This window comes from Anabrus simplex, chromosome 3 (genome assembly GCF_040414725.1).
Source record: "Anabrus simplex isolate iqAnaSimp1 chromosome 3, ASM4041472v1, whole genome shotgun sequence".
NCBI lineage: Eukaryota > Metazoa > Arthropoda > Insecta > Orthoptera > Tettigoniidae > Anabrus > Anabrus simplex.
The window spans coordinates 263,109,385-263,127,979 of NC_090267.1; the positions used below are offsets into that span (position 1 = coordinate 263,109,385).

Genomic DNA, 18,595 nt, shown 5'->3' on the forward strand with positions numbered 1-18,595 from the left:
TATTAATTTAACATAATCCTTCGGTCGGCAAATAAATTACGTAAATCCTTTTCGCCTTCCTTTTGATGACACCGAAATCTCGGTTGCAGGACATGAACTTTGTATGGAGAAATAGTTGTGTACGGCCTTGGCCTGTCACTGTAAGCCACATTCGTAGGACTGTGTGGTTTTTATTTTGTACAGCACAAGCATCCCCCACATCATGTGGAAAACTTTCAAGGTAAATGAATGGTCCCGACCATTCTGTGATCATGTGGCTAGCATTAAGTGTGAGCTATCGAAGGTAAAATGCTTCCTGCATGGGAAAGGTGGGGAGGTGGAGATTCTGCGTGTAATCAATACTGATAGCTGCTATATCATTCCTTGTCTGCATCAACACTTCCACGTCTTTCACTTTGCTATACGCTTGTGAATTTTGAGCTCAGCTAGTGCCACACGTTTAGCATTTTCATTAAGACTTTTACTTTTAATCCTTCCCACTCACTACAGATGCCAATTTGAGGTTGTCCGAATGAGAGAACCTATCTAAGAACACTTAGCAATGATAGTAATACTTTTGTATTAAGGGTGCATTTCCTTGAAAAGTTAAAACGTGTGTTTGACGTTAAATTTCTCGTCAAGATACTCAGTCGTTCCCTGAGAAGTGGGCTTCTTTATATGGAAAAGAAGCTATATGGTCCATAATTGCACTTGTCATCTCTCCGCTGATAGCATTTTCCGCAGACCTACATACTACGTACTGTCCTGAGCATGACGTTGAAGTAATCTATTTGAATCGTTGACTTTCTGGTTTACCTCCATTCGTAACACGTGACCTCTGCATTGCGACAACTTCCATCAGGCTCTGCAAGTATGCGTCCTCCTCATTCTCATTCATGCTGACAGGTGTGAAAACTGCCGCACCATTAGTTTAGTATCTCATGCCTGCAAAATTTCAACACGTATTATTTATAGAAGAATGGAAAAACAAGTTGAAGCTGAGTTGGGAGAAGATCAATTTGGCTTCAGAAGAAATGTAGGAACACGTGAAGCAATCCTGACTTTACGTCTGATCTTAGAGGATCGAATCAAGAAGGACAAGCCCACGTACATAGCATTCGTAGATCTAGAAAAAGCATTCGATAATGTTGATTGGAACAAGCTATTTATGATTCTGAAGATGATAGGGATCAGATACCGAGAACGAAGAATTATCTACAACCTGTATAAAAATCAGTCTGCAGTGATAAGAATCGAGGGCTTTGAAAAAGAAGCAGCAATCCAGAAAGGAGTGAGGCAAGGCTGCAGTTTGTCCCCTCTCCTTTTCAATGTTTACATAGAACCTCCTCAAAACTGAATTTATTGAACACACCCATTTGTTGCTTTTCACAAATCTTCCTTCAGCAGTGCTTTGCACATCTGTTGAACCATATACCAAAAAAAAAAAAAAAAAAAAAAAAAAAAAAAAAAAAAAAAAAAAAAAAAAAAAAAAAAAACAATAAACACATCTAGAAGCCCAGACAGTCAAACATTAACGTTAGTATTGTAGGTTATGTTGTGCATACTTACGTGCATGCTTCCCCACGTTGTTTTTCGTGCACTGTTTCCCCTTTCCAATCTGCATACTGTAAAACATTAACGCGAGCTTTCTTTATAATCTCACGCCAGGCAAATGCTGGGGCTGTACCTTAATTAAGGCCACGGTCGCTTTATTCCCACTCCTAGTCCTTCCCTATCCCAATGTCGCCATAAAAGTTGTCTATGTCGGAACGGCGTAAAGCAATTTAAAAAAAATCTTTATAATTCACACTTGTCTACTTGTTTATGTCCCTTTTACCTTTTCTTGACGTTCACATCAACATTCTCTTATGCCATGATGAACTGGAACAACAGCTGTCTAACAGCGAGAAACTATTAGAGATCGGTGTCATTAATTCATATGGTTGCCACCAGAAATGTTTGAGAAACAACTCATGTCCTGGAAATACGTGCTTACTCAAATAAACAAGATTTTCAAGGTTCCAGTAAAATCCTTAAAATGCGAACAAGTATGCTTTAAAGATGGGACTGTACACAGTCTACTTTTAACATACATGCATTAAACCTATTTTGTTCGAAAATGGACATGTGCGGTTTCTTAAACAGCCGATTCATTTATTCAGTCACTTCAAGCTGAGGACATAATTCTTGGTACACGAAGCCTTTTCTGCTTCGACATTTCCGAGATAGCGCTACATGCTAGAGTGTAAAGAATTGCGAACTGTTGTTCTGGACGAATAGTTCAGTCTGCAGGACTCTGTGAACGAAATCGGAACTTAAAATCTTTATTTTCAGTTGCCAGAGTGCTCTCGTCTCTTTCATTTCTTGTGATGGTATTATTGATTAGTGTCTATAAAGCATCGCCCTCTCGGCCTGCCTACTAGAGTGCGTCGGCCCTATATGCCGACTAACATGGCCTCATTCTTCACTGAGGCAGCCGCGGTTCGAGTCCCGGTGAATGCATTTGGGATTTTAAAAATGAAAAGTCATGTACTTACGGTTCGGATTTCACGTAGAAATGAAGGTCCTGTGGCCATAATTACGATATTAACAGTGACGTAAAATAACGAAATTCCTCCTTTAATCTTTTCTTACCCTCCACGGTCGACTTTGTTAGTCTCCTGGTTAACTTTTTCTTATTTGATCTCGCATGTCTCACGCATTCAAGCTTATTCATATTAAATATATTTTACTAATTACTTTATTTATTAATCACTTAATTACTTTATTTACACCGTTGTGTGTGTGTGTGTGTGTGTGTGTGTGTGCGTGCGTTACCTGGAGGCCACGGGGTCGATTTTAATCCTGGACTCTGAGGGATGGAACGGGGTTCTATCAGCCGAAAGCCAAGTAATAGTGGTGAGGAAATCGTAACGCTGTCCACGTCACACACGATATATCCAGGCCTTCTGGCTGGGCAGTAGTCGTGTGAGTAGGCCAAAACCCGTAATTGGCTTTATGTTCAAGGGGCTTAGTGCTAACTTTGTTTTATATATAATACACAACGTGATTGTCCCTGCTAACAGGGAATCTCTTGTGAAGGTAGGCAGAATGCACTGTCTCTCCTAGTATGGGCTAGACCGGGGGTTTCCAGTTTGTAAGGGCTTCAGGGCCACATTGGAAATTAGGCATGATCGCGGGGCACACTTTAATAATAGGCCATTTTTCGTAAAATTCCGCGCAAATATAACATAGGTACCCGTATGAAATTATACGCATAGTTCAATTGAAATGAATGTTTAATAATTTTAATTGCTTAAAACACTTTCACAATTGAAAAAAGAGTTAATTTTTTTTAAAAACACTGTTATACCCAGAACAGTTGAATTTGGAAGAAGAGCATCTAGAAATGTCAGTTCATTTGGATTAATATTTGGCAAATGACAAAAAGAAAAAGAAAAAAACGAATGACAAAACTGAAATTAATAATGCAGTCAGAACAAAACTTAAAGGAATTACAGTTTAGTGAGAGTAGTGTGAAGGGAACAATGATATACAGTTGTAAGAGCCTAAAATCCCTGCAATGTACTTCCAATAGTACTTGCGTGAAAATTTCTTGGAGTGTGCAGCACTGTGTACTAGCCAGTATTAACAGTGAGAGAAGAACGAAGAATTGAAACCGCTTCTTACACCAATGGTAATTAAAGTACTGAGGTTGGCGTGGAGTTCAAGAATTGGTATGGATCCCATAGCCATTTTTATAATGGTTTAAGAACTAGCAGTGGCGTTTGTAAGGGCTCATTTTCCGCCGAAGTTTGAATTTTAATTTTTTGAATAAAAAATCTATTCAGACCAAGTGAATACTTAAAAATCAGGAACTAATATTAAAGAATGAGTTAGTTCTGACTTGGGTCTATAAAGGGTATAAAAATTACTAATTTTTTTGAACGAGCTATGAAATACTTTTTTTATAAATTTTCTTCATAATTCTTAAAACATTTGTAAAGCCCTTGCGGGCAGCAAAATATGGCTTCCCGGGCCGCCATTTGGAAACCCCTGGGCTAGACCAAGTTTGTTACTTTTATTTTTCTGTCTCAGTCGTATACTTGGCCATTTAAGTATCCTTGTATGTGGGAGAACCCTGTGGGTATAGTGACGATCTTTTCGGTGACTGCATTTTGATCGGTGCATATTTCGGTCACGGAAATATTGGTCTCGATCATTTGGGTCACTGAATGTTCGGCCAGTGTTGCCTGAACACAGAATTTAAATTTTGTTAATGTAACATTAATAATGGAAATAATTAATAATTGTAAATATAAATTATTATACTCCTTATAGTCTATAATTTACGATTCATGAAAATTTGTTGTATAAGACTGTTAATTTCTATTCTTAATCGCTGTCATCACCACCGATGATCTCACATGGATCGATTTTCATTTTGTAGGCTACTGCCCGTAGGTAAACATCTATTTGGTCGATGTCCTTAAAGTGCTGGTGTTCGTACAACATGGCCAACCCTTGCTCTTGATTGCCAGTGTATTTCTTGTGTAATGATAACGTCTGTTTTAACAAGATCGATTCCAATTGCGCATCTTCCTGTTTATGAATCCCTCCCCTCACATGGTCAGTAGCGACGGGTTCTGTGTTTGTGGTGTGGAATTGATAGCAGTATTGATTTATTCTTAGTCGACTTTATTATTTCAGCCATTTTCCACTTCTTAATTTGGTAACATCTAGAAAGGATTTACAAAATAATGTCGCTAGGATACAAAAACAACATACTTGTTTAACAAAGACAGATATAACCTAAAATGGTGATAACGCAATGTTCGTGTGACCAAAGTGTTACAGTTACCGAAATGCGTTACGACCGAAAACACGCGCCACCCAAAAAGGGACAAATCGAAACAGCCCGAAAGGATGCTGACTAGCACGTTGAAGAACGCCTTTTCACAACACACCGAACGAATTGGCTGTGGGATAAGGGTCGCGTAGCTGTGAGCTTGGATTCGGAAAATGGTGGGTTCGAATCCTACCGTCGGCAACCATGAAGATGGTTTCCCATTTTCAAATGAGGCTAATGCTGAGGCTATACCTTAATTAAGGCTACGACAGCTTCCTTCCCAATCTTACCACTTACCCATCTTTGCATCGCCGAAACCTTCAATGTGTTAGTGCGACGTTAAACCACTAGCAAAGAAAAAATAGTGTTCACAATACACTGCTGTGTCTTGAAATCACTACACACTACTACTACTACTACTACTACTACTACTACTACTACTACTACTACTACTATGGTTTTAAACATTTAAAATATTGAAACGTGATGTTGAACAAGTTCTAATTTTGTCTCTTTTTATTTGTGGACATTTTGGTGTCATTATTTGATTTGTTAGATTGCTACGGATTTCGAACTGTTCGTGACTTCTTTTGTAAAGCTTTGGAAAATCGGCATGTGTCTGCTGTGTGTTCGTATTTCCTAGTTGTTAATGTTATCCGGGAAGTAACAGTGCGGCTTTATTGTGTAGTTTTGTTATATTGCTTCATTCCTGTTTTAAGGAAAGTACAACATGGTTTCTCTCTGTTTCAGACCGCCAGCACAGAAGAAATGGTAGTGGATGATCCAAATGAAGTAAGTACGGATGCCACTTGAATTAAGTCTACTACCGCTTCATTCGTATGGCGACGTGATTTTCTACCTCACTTTGTATATTTTTACTGATTTTGTTGCTATGGAGTTTTCCAATGTGCTATTGTGCTAATAAGACATATCGGCAAGACTTGAGTTTCACAATGATTATTGTTTTCTTGGCATTAGGCCGTTGGGCTATAGTGCGTAGCGCTTTATAAAGGCATCAGGTATATTTTATGTTCCAAATGCTATTTGTGTAGATTTCAACCCTTGCTGTATGTGGCAAATCGAGCACTTCATTATCGAAATTCATCCCTCCATGCCGAATGACTACAAATTGCTACGATATTGTTCTTTTCGAGAATCACGTAGTGTTTATACATTTGATGACGTAAGAGTTACGTTGCTGTTTACATGATACACCGTCGGGAAATATGTTCACTCTTGTGTAAACCAAGTCAGGCACATACAAAGATTGAACGCATGGTACACTTATCTTGAACCTATAGATACAATGTTTGTTGTGGATATCCACAAGGTGTATATCTACATGGAAGGTAGGCTAAATTATATTTTGATAAGTTTTGTAAAATATTAAATGCGAGGATCATACAATACCATACACTCATTCTGGTTGTGAGAGACTATGTTTCTATCTATTAGGTGCAAACATTCATTGCGTCGACTAGAGGACTTTTACTGCAACTTCCTGCACAAGTTCTGCTTTCAGCACTTAAGAAAATGCCTAGAAAGACCACACAGCCTGTTCAAATTTGTGTATTTTTAAAATTATGTTGAAACTTACAGGCAGAGTCAAAGATTGCCAAACATGTGTAGAACCTTTTGCTTGATGATGATGCTTGTTGTTTTAGTGGGCCTAACAACACAGGTCATCGACCCCTAGAACCTTTTATTACAGAGGATGTGAAACTTACATTTTACACAACGTCACCTTCAAAGTAAATCCCTTGAAGAGTGACATGCTTCTGCCAGCACTTTTGGAAACGGTTCCGCAGTCTGTCTTCGGTCACCTCCCTCAGAACACTTCGCATTCGTCTTCGTCTCTTTGGCCAAGCCAACATCCGCCCGTTGAGCAGCATTTTGACTTTCGGAAACTTGTAGTAATCCGGCGAATATGAAGAATGAGGAAGACCAGGCATGTCATGGAGCGAACAGTGTGTTGGGGCGTTCATCATGGAGAAACCAATTCTATCCTTGCTACAAATCAGGTATTTTACGTCGCACTGCATCAAGAAAACTGCGAAAATTGGCAATATTCGTCGCTTTAGTGACAGTTCGACATTCCGGAATACATTCGAAATGTACCATTCGCTGGAATCATAGAAAACTTCGTAAACGTTTCCCTTTCTCCTGAGACTGTATGTAGAGTATTCTCCACGCGAGCAAGGTAGAGAAGTTCCTTACGGAACAAGGCGGAGTCAGCCGATGTTCGATTACTCCAAAGGGCCCTTTACACGCTCAGACATTTACATAGATCTGTCTGTACAGACCGTGTTTGTGCAGACAAGTCGTTGCGTGTAAATGAATCGCCGACCGTAATTTTGGTCTGTACTGCGGTCTGTGTTCGGCCTGTGCAAAGTCTGGCGGAGGTTGAATTAACACAGACCACGCGCAGACGAATCTGAGCGTGTAAAGCTTACGCAGACAACGCTGCAGACAGATAGCACAGTCCTTCGTCTGGGAGCGTGTATGTAGTGTTGTACTGTAGCGTAAAGTGCTTAACGATTCTCTCATTACACTGTCTTCTCTCCTTATATACGGTGTGACATACTGCAACAGCACTAAGAATTTCTTTTCGTCCATCCTCATGTAGTTAAAGCAGTCATCTTTTTCCAATTTTAACTCCTTCAAAAGATCAACGTGCGAAAGCGAAACGTGTTGTAGAAGCCAGTCTTTTGTCCACCTTCTACGTTGTGATTTCTTCCTCTTTTTAACTTCCGAAATAACAACACTAGACAGAGGTATCACTTTGTAAGTTAATTGACTTAATGTGGCCATGGTCAGGAAATACTACCTGCGCTCGTCTCGATTAGAAATACGGGACTGTGCGAAAGCTGTACAAATGGTCGGAACGTGTAAATGCAGCGTGAACAGTGGAGAATAGAACTTATAAGCAGGGGTGGATTTGGCATATTTGCATGTTTTATTTCGTAATTGCAAATCGTATGCTATAAATGCGTTTCAGGTTACTTGCAACCAAAGGACAAGATTTTATAACCGGGGTTAGTGACTGATGGTTGAGGCACTGGCCTTCTGACCCTAACTTGGCAGGTTAGATTCTGGCTTAGTGCAGTGGTATTTGAAGGTACTGAAGTACGACAGCCTCGTGACGGTAAATTTACTGGCACGTAAAATAACTCCTGCAGTATTTAATTTCGGCACCTCGGCATCTCCGAAAATCGTAAAGGTAGGTAGTGGCACGTAAAGCTATTATTATTATTATTATTATTATTATTATTATTATTATTATTATTATTATTATTATTATTATTACTAGCTGTAGTACCCGGCGTTGCTCGGATAGTTTCTGAATATTTACCTTTAAGTTTTGCATTACCAGTTAAGTTAGTTATGTGTGATGTGAATTTTTATAGAATTCCTTTTTTACTTGCAGATTAATATGTTATGTAGTTTTAAAATTATTTAGATGTGTTTGATTTCAAGTTTTAGATCATTTAATTTTCGAGTAAAACTTCGTCCTTATGGAAGCTCGAATCGACTGGGAAGTATTTTATCTTGTCAAAAATTAATAAGTGATAACTATATGTATTTAGCCGTCGCACTATAGATACGATGTACAGGATTTCAACTGTCAATGAGACTGTCCCCCTCCCGCCCTCCACCACTAAGAGATATAAAATCTGGATTGTCACCATTCATCTCGGTCACCCAGAAAACTGTAGATTCGACACTGTTTTCGATTATTGTTATATCTCACTCCCCCTCACCCACATCCCAAAGGGGGCTGAACATGAATTTTAAAAAATTCGGAGTGTCACTAATTATTTCAGCTACCACGAAAACTATGGATTCGATAATATTCTAGATTATTTTTATACCACCCCCCTCGCCCCCTGCCCATCAGAGTGCTAGGGGTGTCTTACCTTCACGCGGTTTGTCTCCTGATACTAATTGATAAGTGTACCAAGTTTGGTGAAATTGCTCCAGTGGTTTAGGAGGAGATGTGTCATTTACACACACACACACACACACACACACACACACACACACACACACACACACACACAAAAGATATTTTATATGTAGTTTTTCGATTAATTTTATATCTCACCCCCTTCGCTCCCCACTTGGACTTACAAAAAATCCGGAGTAATACTATTCATCTCAGACACCCTGAAATCTATGGATTCGAAACTGTTTTTAATTATTTCTATATCTCACCCCCCCCCCCTTTGCTCCCCACCTAAAAGGGGGCTGGACTTTAAAAAATTCTAGAGTATTACTTTTCAACTCAGCGACCCCGAAAACTATGAATTCGACACTATTCTCGATTATTATTGTAACTACCCCCCCCCCCTTGACCCACTCCCTTAAGGGCGCTAGGGATGGCTTACCCCCCACAGTGATCGTCTCCCGATAGTAAGTAATACGTATACCAAGTTTGGTTGAAATTGCTCCAGTGGTTTAGGAGGAGATGTGTCATTTACACACACACTTTCATTTCTATATATAGTAAGATTTTTATACTCGTACTTCACCCCCTTTCCATCCCCGCCCAAAGGAGTCCTATGAGTGCCTTACACAACAGTATATTTTTTCCAGATATTAAGTCTTATTTGTACCAATTTTGGTTGGCAGCTATGCCCAAACGTACATACATAATCTCACTGCTCTAGAATCCTGGAGCTGACGTTGCCATGGTTACGGCAGTTCATTTCTTTATCCGATTCCTAGAGCAGAGGTAGTGTGGTGCCAATATCCCCGTAACGGTTGGTTTTAGGGCCTTAAAACATGGTTTTCGGGCCCGTATGGCTTACCGAGTTTTGTTCTTTGCGTCAAGAGGATTAAATTGAGCTTTGTCTCGTCCTTATACGACAAATTCGATATTTTGCCTATAATAGTATAAAACCGTTGTGGTTTTCCTATAAAACCCCCGTCTTTTCAAAGATTTTAAAATGATATGCATATCGAAACCTTCCCCGGGGTGAGTATACTCTAAATATGAAGTTTGGTTGAGATCTATCCAGCCGTTTCGACGTGATGGTGGAACAAACAAACAAACAGACACGAACAACTTTATTTATAAGATTAGGATTTTATAGTGCATTTGTTACTTCCAATGACTTGTCTCAACCGCATCCCTTTTATTACTACTAATGGCGTTCGGCCTTGGAAGACCATGTGACCACTATTACGCATAGAGAGCGCATACATTTATAGAATTTAAGTGGTTGGAAAAAGTATTAACTTATAACTTAATACTACAGTGTGATAAATATTGATAAATTACATCGCATTATTGTGGAGCAGTATCATCCTTGGCTTTGACAATATGAATGACTGAGGTATTAGCGATGCTAGTTATGCCATTCTTTGTGCAACCAGTCCTGTTCAGAATGGCGTGAAAATATTGCCCATAGGGTCGGTTGGTGCGCGCATTTCAGTGGGCTTGGCTGACTGGTATGTAATGGAAACTTCTGGCTCGGTGAGGAAAGCAATGAGAAACTATCTCACTCCACATTCCCATATTACGCCTCTTCAGTATGCCTTGGTCATCTATGATCAGCTGACGATGGAGTTAATACCACTATTGTTTTTAACCAACGCTGCATATTCTCCAGAATACTGTGACGTTAATAAATATACCAGAGTCGAAAAGTAACCGAACTTTGGTTGGCCCCGCTTTATTATGTGGGCAATTTCTCTACCGTGCCGCGTGGATAATAGCCTGTGGTTCCCTGCGCAAGGGTAAAGATGGTCGACGTGTTTTTCGATTTCAGCGAATGGTACCGTAGGCCTACATCGAATTCATTTTTGAAGGTCGAACTGTCACTAAGGAGACGTATATTGCCATTCGTCGCTGTCTTCGGGCTGAGTACTCAATATACCTACTGTAAATTCATAAATTTAAGTTATTCATGCGCATACTGTGTAGATAAAAGCACAATTTTATTTTGTTTTTTGCAAATTGGTGCTATGATTAAGAATATGAAAAATAGGAAAAATGAACTACATAAGAACTGGCGACTTTGAAACACTTTGCAATTTGTGTTTTCACTAGCTGATGTACCCGTGCTTCGCTACGGAATTCTACATGGTATACCGAATTCTAGGGTAGGTAGGTAGTGTACACATTGTGAGTACGATTGTACTAAATTGCATAGCTCTTAACGTTACCCTAGAAACGCGACGGAAAGTCACCAAACGTCTTTTCTTATGTGAAGACTGGGTTACAATCAGTCACAGTCAAGTTGGGGAGTTTTCTTTATAATGGCAGACACTCCCTCACCACCTGCTCTTTTACATCCTCAGAAAGACTGTCTTAGTGGTTTTCCCAACTGAAATCAAGATAGGTCATTTACAATGATGGCAGTGGGAATGTCGTGTTAAAAAGCAATGCCACCATATGAAATATTCGATTAAGTGAAAAACTACACATGTTCTCACTTTTAACGAACAGTACTACGCTGCCGATCTAACAGTCCAAAGTTTCAGAGCTGGAATGACGAGGCCGCAGATAGCCGTGAGCCGTGAACACACTGTAATTCCGGTGGGTGGTAGGTGTGGAGGGGGGCGAATAGTGTAGAGTCCCAGGACAAAATCTATGCCCTTTTACTCATCTGTTTAATAGGAATACCCGATGAGTCGGAAATTCTCAATTCACTATACCGGCGGAGGAAATAACGATCTGACTTGGAGGTAAATTTTTCCTCCAAGCCAGAGGAGAAACCCCCTCTTCGCTGCTAATTTCGAATACAATGAATGTATAATTTAATAAAAGTGAAGAGGACGATGCTTTTCTTAAGAAACGTCTCTTTTCAGGGTTGAATTTTGAATTATTTAGTGAATCGTGGTGCTATAATTTGGAATAGGCTAAAATTGTAATTCTAGACCAGGTCATAAGCGAGCCTCTGCTATTATTCCGTTAAGTGCGCACGCCGATCGTTCCAGTCAGTGTGTCAGAGTAGGAATCGAATAACTGCAATACCATTATGAACCAGAGGAGTGACATGCTAAAGAAGAAAGTTATCGAACTCCCCAGCTATTTTCCGCCAATATTCAGGCAGGCTGTTAACACTCGGTACGCAGCAGTAATCCCATCTATCGGAGATGAGTGGCAGCATAAGAGACGAAGAATATCACGACAAACAATGGTCAATGTAATGTTATTATTGATCAATTTTATGAGCTTTCGTTATTGTAGGCCTTCACATTTAGTTTTCTTTTTAACTCTAAAATACCCCTCTTATCATTGTCGGTACGGTAAAAATGAATAAAACATAAATGATCGGAAATTGTATTCTCTATAACTTGTTATGTAGCACTTTTCGACAGGGCAATAACATAGGTATTTAAAAATTAAATTTTAGGCGCCTTCCCCTAAACTTCCATTACATCCAGGGTGAATAAAATAGTGTATAGCTTATACTGTAGTTTCTTATTCTCCCATTCTATATACCGATTGTTATTAAATTCTGTTTACCCATTTTCTCGCAGCTCAGCGTTGATATAGACTTAGCAACAAACATACAAATTCATGAATATCTCTGTTGTCATAGCCGGTACGGTAAACATGTATAAGACATAAATGATCGGAAATTTAATTTTATATAATTTTAGTTATGTAGTATTCGTCGATAGGACCACTAATAACATAAATATTTGAGAATTAAATTTTAGGCCTTCCCCTAAACTACCATTTCACTCACCGTGAATAGGCCTAAAGTGATTTATAGCCTAGATTGTAGTGGCTCATTCTCTGATTTATGCCGATTTTCAACAAATTCTCTTCAGCCGTTTTCTCGTTACTGTTACTGTTACTGTGGACACATCTGATACAGAAATGCAGTTTTTTAAAAATTCTGACCAATGTACAGACAAAACTTATATATATATAATGACATGTCCTAACTGACTGATTCATCACGGCCGAGCCAAAACTAGCGGACGTAAAGAAATGAAATTTTGGGGATACATTTATATTACAGTGTAGGTGTACACTGAGAGAGGATTTTTGGATATTCCGTCGCTAAGTGGATAAAAAAAGGGGAGTGAATTGTTAAAATGAGTATATCTATAAAACTGCCATGTTTACAGACGTAAAAGTTGGTATTTGGAATCCCCTTTAAAAATAGAGAAACGCGTATTTTTTGTTTTTGGAAAATGCAATTAATCGGGGGGGGGGGTGAACAGGAGTGACAAACGGGGATGAATTAAAAAAAAACACCATATCTACAGTATATCTCAGAAACGTAACATGTTACACACGTGAAAATTGGTATTTGGGATCTCCTGTAAAAGTAAAGAAACATAGATAATTTGTTTTCGGAAAATCCACTTAAAGATAACTAAAATAGGGGTGAATGTTTAAAATAAGCATTTCTACACTATATCTCAAAAACTTAACATGTTACAGATGTGAAAATTGGTGTTTTTAATCTCTTTTAAAAATCAAGAAACATGTATTGTTTTTGTTTTCAGAAAAACCACTTTAGGGGGGTAAAAAGGACTGAAAAGGGGATTGAATTATTTTTATTAGAATACTAATATCTCAAACTGAAAATGTTACAGACATGAAAATTGGTATTTGGAGTCTCCTTTTTTAAAAAAGAAACACGTACTTTTGTTTTCGTAAAATCCAGATACTTAATCAGAGCAACAAAACAAGGTTTTGGGTATCTAAGTCGTCCCATGTCCTGATACCTAATCAGTTCCATTAGTGCTGTCGAAGCTTTAGGCAGTAGAGATGTTGCTGACGCAAATGTTACACTCCATCCTCTCTTCAACAACACGAACCAAGTACCCGGAAACTAGGGCTTCAGTTACTGTTTCTAGATTGATTGGGACATTATCAATTGGATATTTGAGCTTGTCCAAAAGAATCAAGACGAGATCTGGGAGAAGAATTTCGCCGCTTTCACTCTCTGTGTAGGTATTTGCAATTTTGTTTTTGCAAGATTTCACTGCAAAATTCAATATCATCACTTACATTGGCAGCGTTAGAGTGAAGCATAAATCCCGACTTTGCTATCCGTTTGATAGCACATGCCGCTGGCCTTGCATCAGTAATGTCATTGCTTTCCCCCACCCCCACCCAACATTTTTGCACAGATGAACAGTGTTTCAACGGGATCTCCAGAAGATGTTTTTAAGAAGGGACGCAGAAGAAGCAATTCTGAAGGAGGTGCTTAACCAGTTTCGATTGACTCTGAAGGTTTTCGATGCAATGAACGAAATCTTGTAACCATTATAGTCATACGTCGGCTGCAGAATAAAACTCCATACTATCCGGATTGTTTTGCCGCAAACCTTGACACCTGTCATTTGAATTATGGAAAATGGAGGCTTTATACATTATGTTCATGGAATTAATAGTTGGGTCCGCTTTCGAAAATTTGACAGCTGTCGCGAAACGGCTATGGTTATTCTTCATGAATGCAATTGTGGCCGTCGCAGCAGGAAACATGCATTCATTTTCTCGAACGAGCTTGGTTCCATGTTTTTCCTTCTTAATAGCACACTGGCTTCACTGTCAGGTTCCTCTGCATCTTATATACTTCCGTGAGATACGTTGCTGAGATTATTCCATCTCAATCGTTCATCTCTCCATCTTAAAACTACGACCCGATATTCTCAATCAAATGACAATCACAACTCAAAATTGGCATTCATTTTTAAAGTGATGCGGCACATTACTTTTCAGATCACCATTTCCAAAATGTCTAAACATGAAGACGTGTGTTTGTGATTTCCGTTACAGTTCTTATCACAAGAAAACCACTATCCTTCACGGCTTTATTCACCTTATACACCTTTAAGGTGTAAAGCTCGTACCCTTGTAAACTCCACACTAGAAAGCAGGCAGCAGCGATGGTGAACTTTATTTGAGAGATTGCTCACAATAAAATAGTACCTAACTTATTGGCTTATGTGTGTCATGTACCTATACACCGATCGATCATATACCCCCTCTGCATTAACCACTCTCATGAAATGTATCACTAGTTCTGTCATATTTTTGTCTTTCTCTAAGAGCCGTTGTATCAGCCACAACAGACAATTTTCTCCATTGGTTGTAGGTTTTCAGCTTCTGTTTTAAGGAGAGTAAGCCACCCAAAATTGGGTCAAAAATTCAAAATCGAGGTATTGGTCGTTTTTGCATCTTTGATATATTATTAACATTGTGCCGAAAGAAGGAAAGCACAAATTCAGTTTGAGTGCTTAAATTTCAATCAGAATTCGGAGTTTTCATAACAAAATTCACATTTTTAAAACCCTAGTTTTGAAATGCGTAAGAATCTCGCGGTTTTCTTTTTCACAAACCCATAGCTAATGAAGGAAAACAGATCACATTCTTTTTTCTCACATCTCACATCGATATCATTCAACACATCATTCAAATCATATCACACAATTCCCAGCATTAAATAGAACATTACACGTTCCCTTGAATAGACTTTCCATCTCATGCACATATCCATTCTTACTTTCCTTAAACTTTCCCGACACGCCCACATTGTTTCTGATACAACAATTTCTCACAGAATCTTCAAACCCTGAATCACCATACAATTTACCACCCTTGCTATGAATCCCCTTAAGCACAAAATATGACCTACAATGCGCTTCAACCAAGCCTTCACGAACAACGGTCATAGTTAACTCCCGCTTATCAAACATACCTACTTCAGTTACCTGAAGCTCATTCACACCACTCTTAGCACACATTCCCTCGCCCTACTGAAATTACCGAGCTCGATAGCTGCAGTCGCTTTAAGTGCGGCCAGTATCCAGTATTCGGGAGATAGCGGTTTCGAACCCCACTGTCGGCAGCCCTGAAGATGGTTTTCCGTGGTTTCCCATTTTCCCACCAGGCAAATGCCGGGGCTGTAACTTAAGGCCACGGTCGCTTCCTTCCCACTCCTAGCCCTTTCCTGTCCCATCGTCGCCATAAGACCTATCTGAGTCGGTGCGACGTAAAGCAAGTTGTAAAAAAAAAAAAAAAATACTGAAATCATTACCATAATTCACTTCGTTCACTTCGAAATCCCCATAATTCCTACTTAATGCCGCAACAATTAATCCATCTTCACCACCTTCCATATCGGCTCCTGTTTGCACTACTTTCATGCCAACAACACTGCTACTCTCAACCCTCACACCAGAAGTTTCCTTAATCTCAACGTCACCATTTTCACACATAATCGACCTAACCGTAATCTTATCAGGTACACTTAAATCAACAAAAACATCCTCATTCTGATGTATACTCCGTAAACACCCTTCACTCACTAAACAACCTCCAGGAATATCTAGAAATATGGCGGCTAGGTAACTTTGTGTTCTGTATGTTCGTTCAATATCCATCGTTAATATACTAAGATTATCTAAGGTGCTAGTTATCGTCCATGTTTCACTTCCATATAATGCCACGCTCCAGACGAAAGTCTTCGAAAACATTTTCGAGGTGAACACATTTCTTTTTCTTAAGAAAGGCCTTCCTTTCTTGTGCTAGTCTGCATTTTATGTCCTCCTTACTTCTACCATCATTAGTTATTTTACAACCCCAGTAACATTCATCTACTTCCTTTAAATTTCATTTCCTAATCTAATATTTCCTGCACCATCTGACTTTGTTTGATCGCATTCTATTACTTTTTTTTTTTTTTTTTTACTTATTTATTTTCATCTTGTATTCCTTCTCCAAGACTCCGACCATACCATTCAGCAATTTCTCCAGACCTTTTGCAGAGCCACCATCCATAAAACGTTATCTCTGAGGACAAATTCAAAGGCCGATATACACATGCCTACGCGACTGCGACCTTTGACTTGAAATACTTCGGCGTACTTGAAATAACTAGAGAAATGGTCGTTTTCTATGCAGAGATTTTACTTTATGACCTACTGAATTAGAGCTTTTCGAGGTATCAGTATAACTAAGTTGCGGGAATGAAGACGTATTGACGAACATCCTAACAATTTTTTAGAAAACTGAATGTGTTAACACTGCACTTATCAAACTGGTCATTGAAAACTCAGCTAATACTAATAAGGAAACTTCACGCAAGTTGCTAATCGAAGTACAATTCTGCGAAACACTGATACGTCAATTTTCTCAGGAGACAGGATGTTAACTCATTCACTCACGTTATTTGTACTAGTATGAGAAGAGAGGAAAACACTCCCTGACTACAGAACGTTAACATCTTGCATTAAAATCTGTGATGTAGTTGGGCCGGTATTCTGTACTGGCGTAAATTAAATCATGCAATTAGTGTACCGGCAAACATTCACAGAATTGCAAATACCCCTTTCATCTTTCTTAAGAATTGAAGTTATTTGAAACCTTTATAATTAGGCTAGAGTTATTACATTTAATATTTAGATTTTTTACATTGCATTTTATTTACTTTGTTGAAACCGTGTGCGTTGTTTGCTTTTCTTGAAAACTGTGAGCAGCCGCGTGAAGAGTTAGTTTAAGTTTCAAAATGTCGCGCCTTGCCCTCGAATTGGTTAGTTCGAACTACACTTCCAGTGTGACGCTTCAGTTCCTCTGCAGTGATTCGCTAATTTCACAAATCGCGAAGGCACCGTGCTGTCAGGTTTAGTCATGTTGCTGGAATAGGAATGAACTTTTCGAATTTGCGTCCTGGCTGCGATCTGGAAGGTGGTCTACCAAGGATACTGCATGCCGAAGAAGAAACGCCACTAAACGCTCCATCTGGAGCCTCCTTTGGCATAATGGTAAACGATTGTGACGGTCCCCATCAAAAATACATTTCCAACTACGGCACTGATTAAAATGAGGTATAGATTTTTCTAGTGCTGTAGTCTCGCAGGAGGTTGACGACCATCATGGAGTATTTTTTTCATGTTTCCCGTATCATTTGCTCTATCGTGGATGTTGAAATACTTTCATAGCTTCCAGGTCTAGGATATTCTCCTCCGCCCACGTTCCTCTTATTATATCTTGCCTGCTGTGATTAGTGTAACAGGCTGTATTTGTCATTTCGGAAGATGTAGCCGAAACACGTTTATTTTCTGCGTTTTGCGAGGGTTAAGATTTCACATCCTTTCGCGGCACGATAGTCTACCCGCTCGTGGGTGCCGTGATAAAACCATGGGATTTTGAATATTCTCCTATACGTTCACATTTTTAAGGCCTGCAGTCGGTTCATTGGAGAACGAATATAGCCTAAAGCAGCACCGGTGACATAAAATTTCACGAGCGTTTCGAATCAGAATACATGATTGCATAGTATGTTTTACATTTCAGAAACATAGTTCTTGCAGTGCCGAATTTGGTTTTCATTCCTGCATCCGGTTACCATTCTTGCATTCTTGTGTTAGTTAGCATTGTAGGTACTTGTGACACCCTTTCAGTGGTGTTTCCTTCTAGGGTACTAACAACGTTTGTGAGTTTCTGTTTGCTTATTGCCATGAGTTTTGTTTTCTGAATGTTAATTTTAAGGCCAACCACATTGCTTACCTCATTATATCGTATCAAATTATACTCTTTACCTTCCCTAAACCGCTTCTTACAGTGTCAGTCACATAAAGGATTGTTCGTTGTACTTATTGGTTCTATTCTACAGGAGTAGGCTATTTGCCAACACCGGGTTTCACCCTCTCCTCTGAGATTGACGTCAGGAAGGGCATCCTGTGGTAAAAACTCGCTGCGGAGATTCATCTCTCTTCATACCCGAACCTGTAGAGAAACGGGATAAGGGTTATACTTATTGTGAAAGTGACTATCAGCAGACTGACATTTTGGTCAGATTTTTCATATTT

At 39.2% G+C, this 18,595-nt stretch overlaps 1 protein-coding gene across 2 annotated transcripts in view; it reads left to right on the forward strand.

The window, feature by feature from the left end:
- The window catches only part of S6kII (Ribosomal protein S6 kinase II), a 362,049-nt gene that overhangs the window by 149,482 nt on the left and 193,972 nt on the right, over positions 1–18,595 (forward strand). For both annotated transcript variants that reach the window (XM_068226656.1, XM_067143003.2), the window contains exon 2: positions 5,558–5,599. In XM_068226656.1, the coding sequence (XP_068082757.1) occupies positions 5,558–5,599 (42 nt within the window). The remainder of the gene's footprint in view (positions 1–5,557; positions 5,600–18,595) is intronic.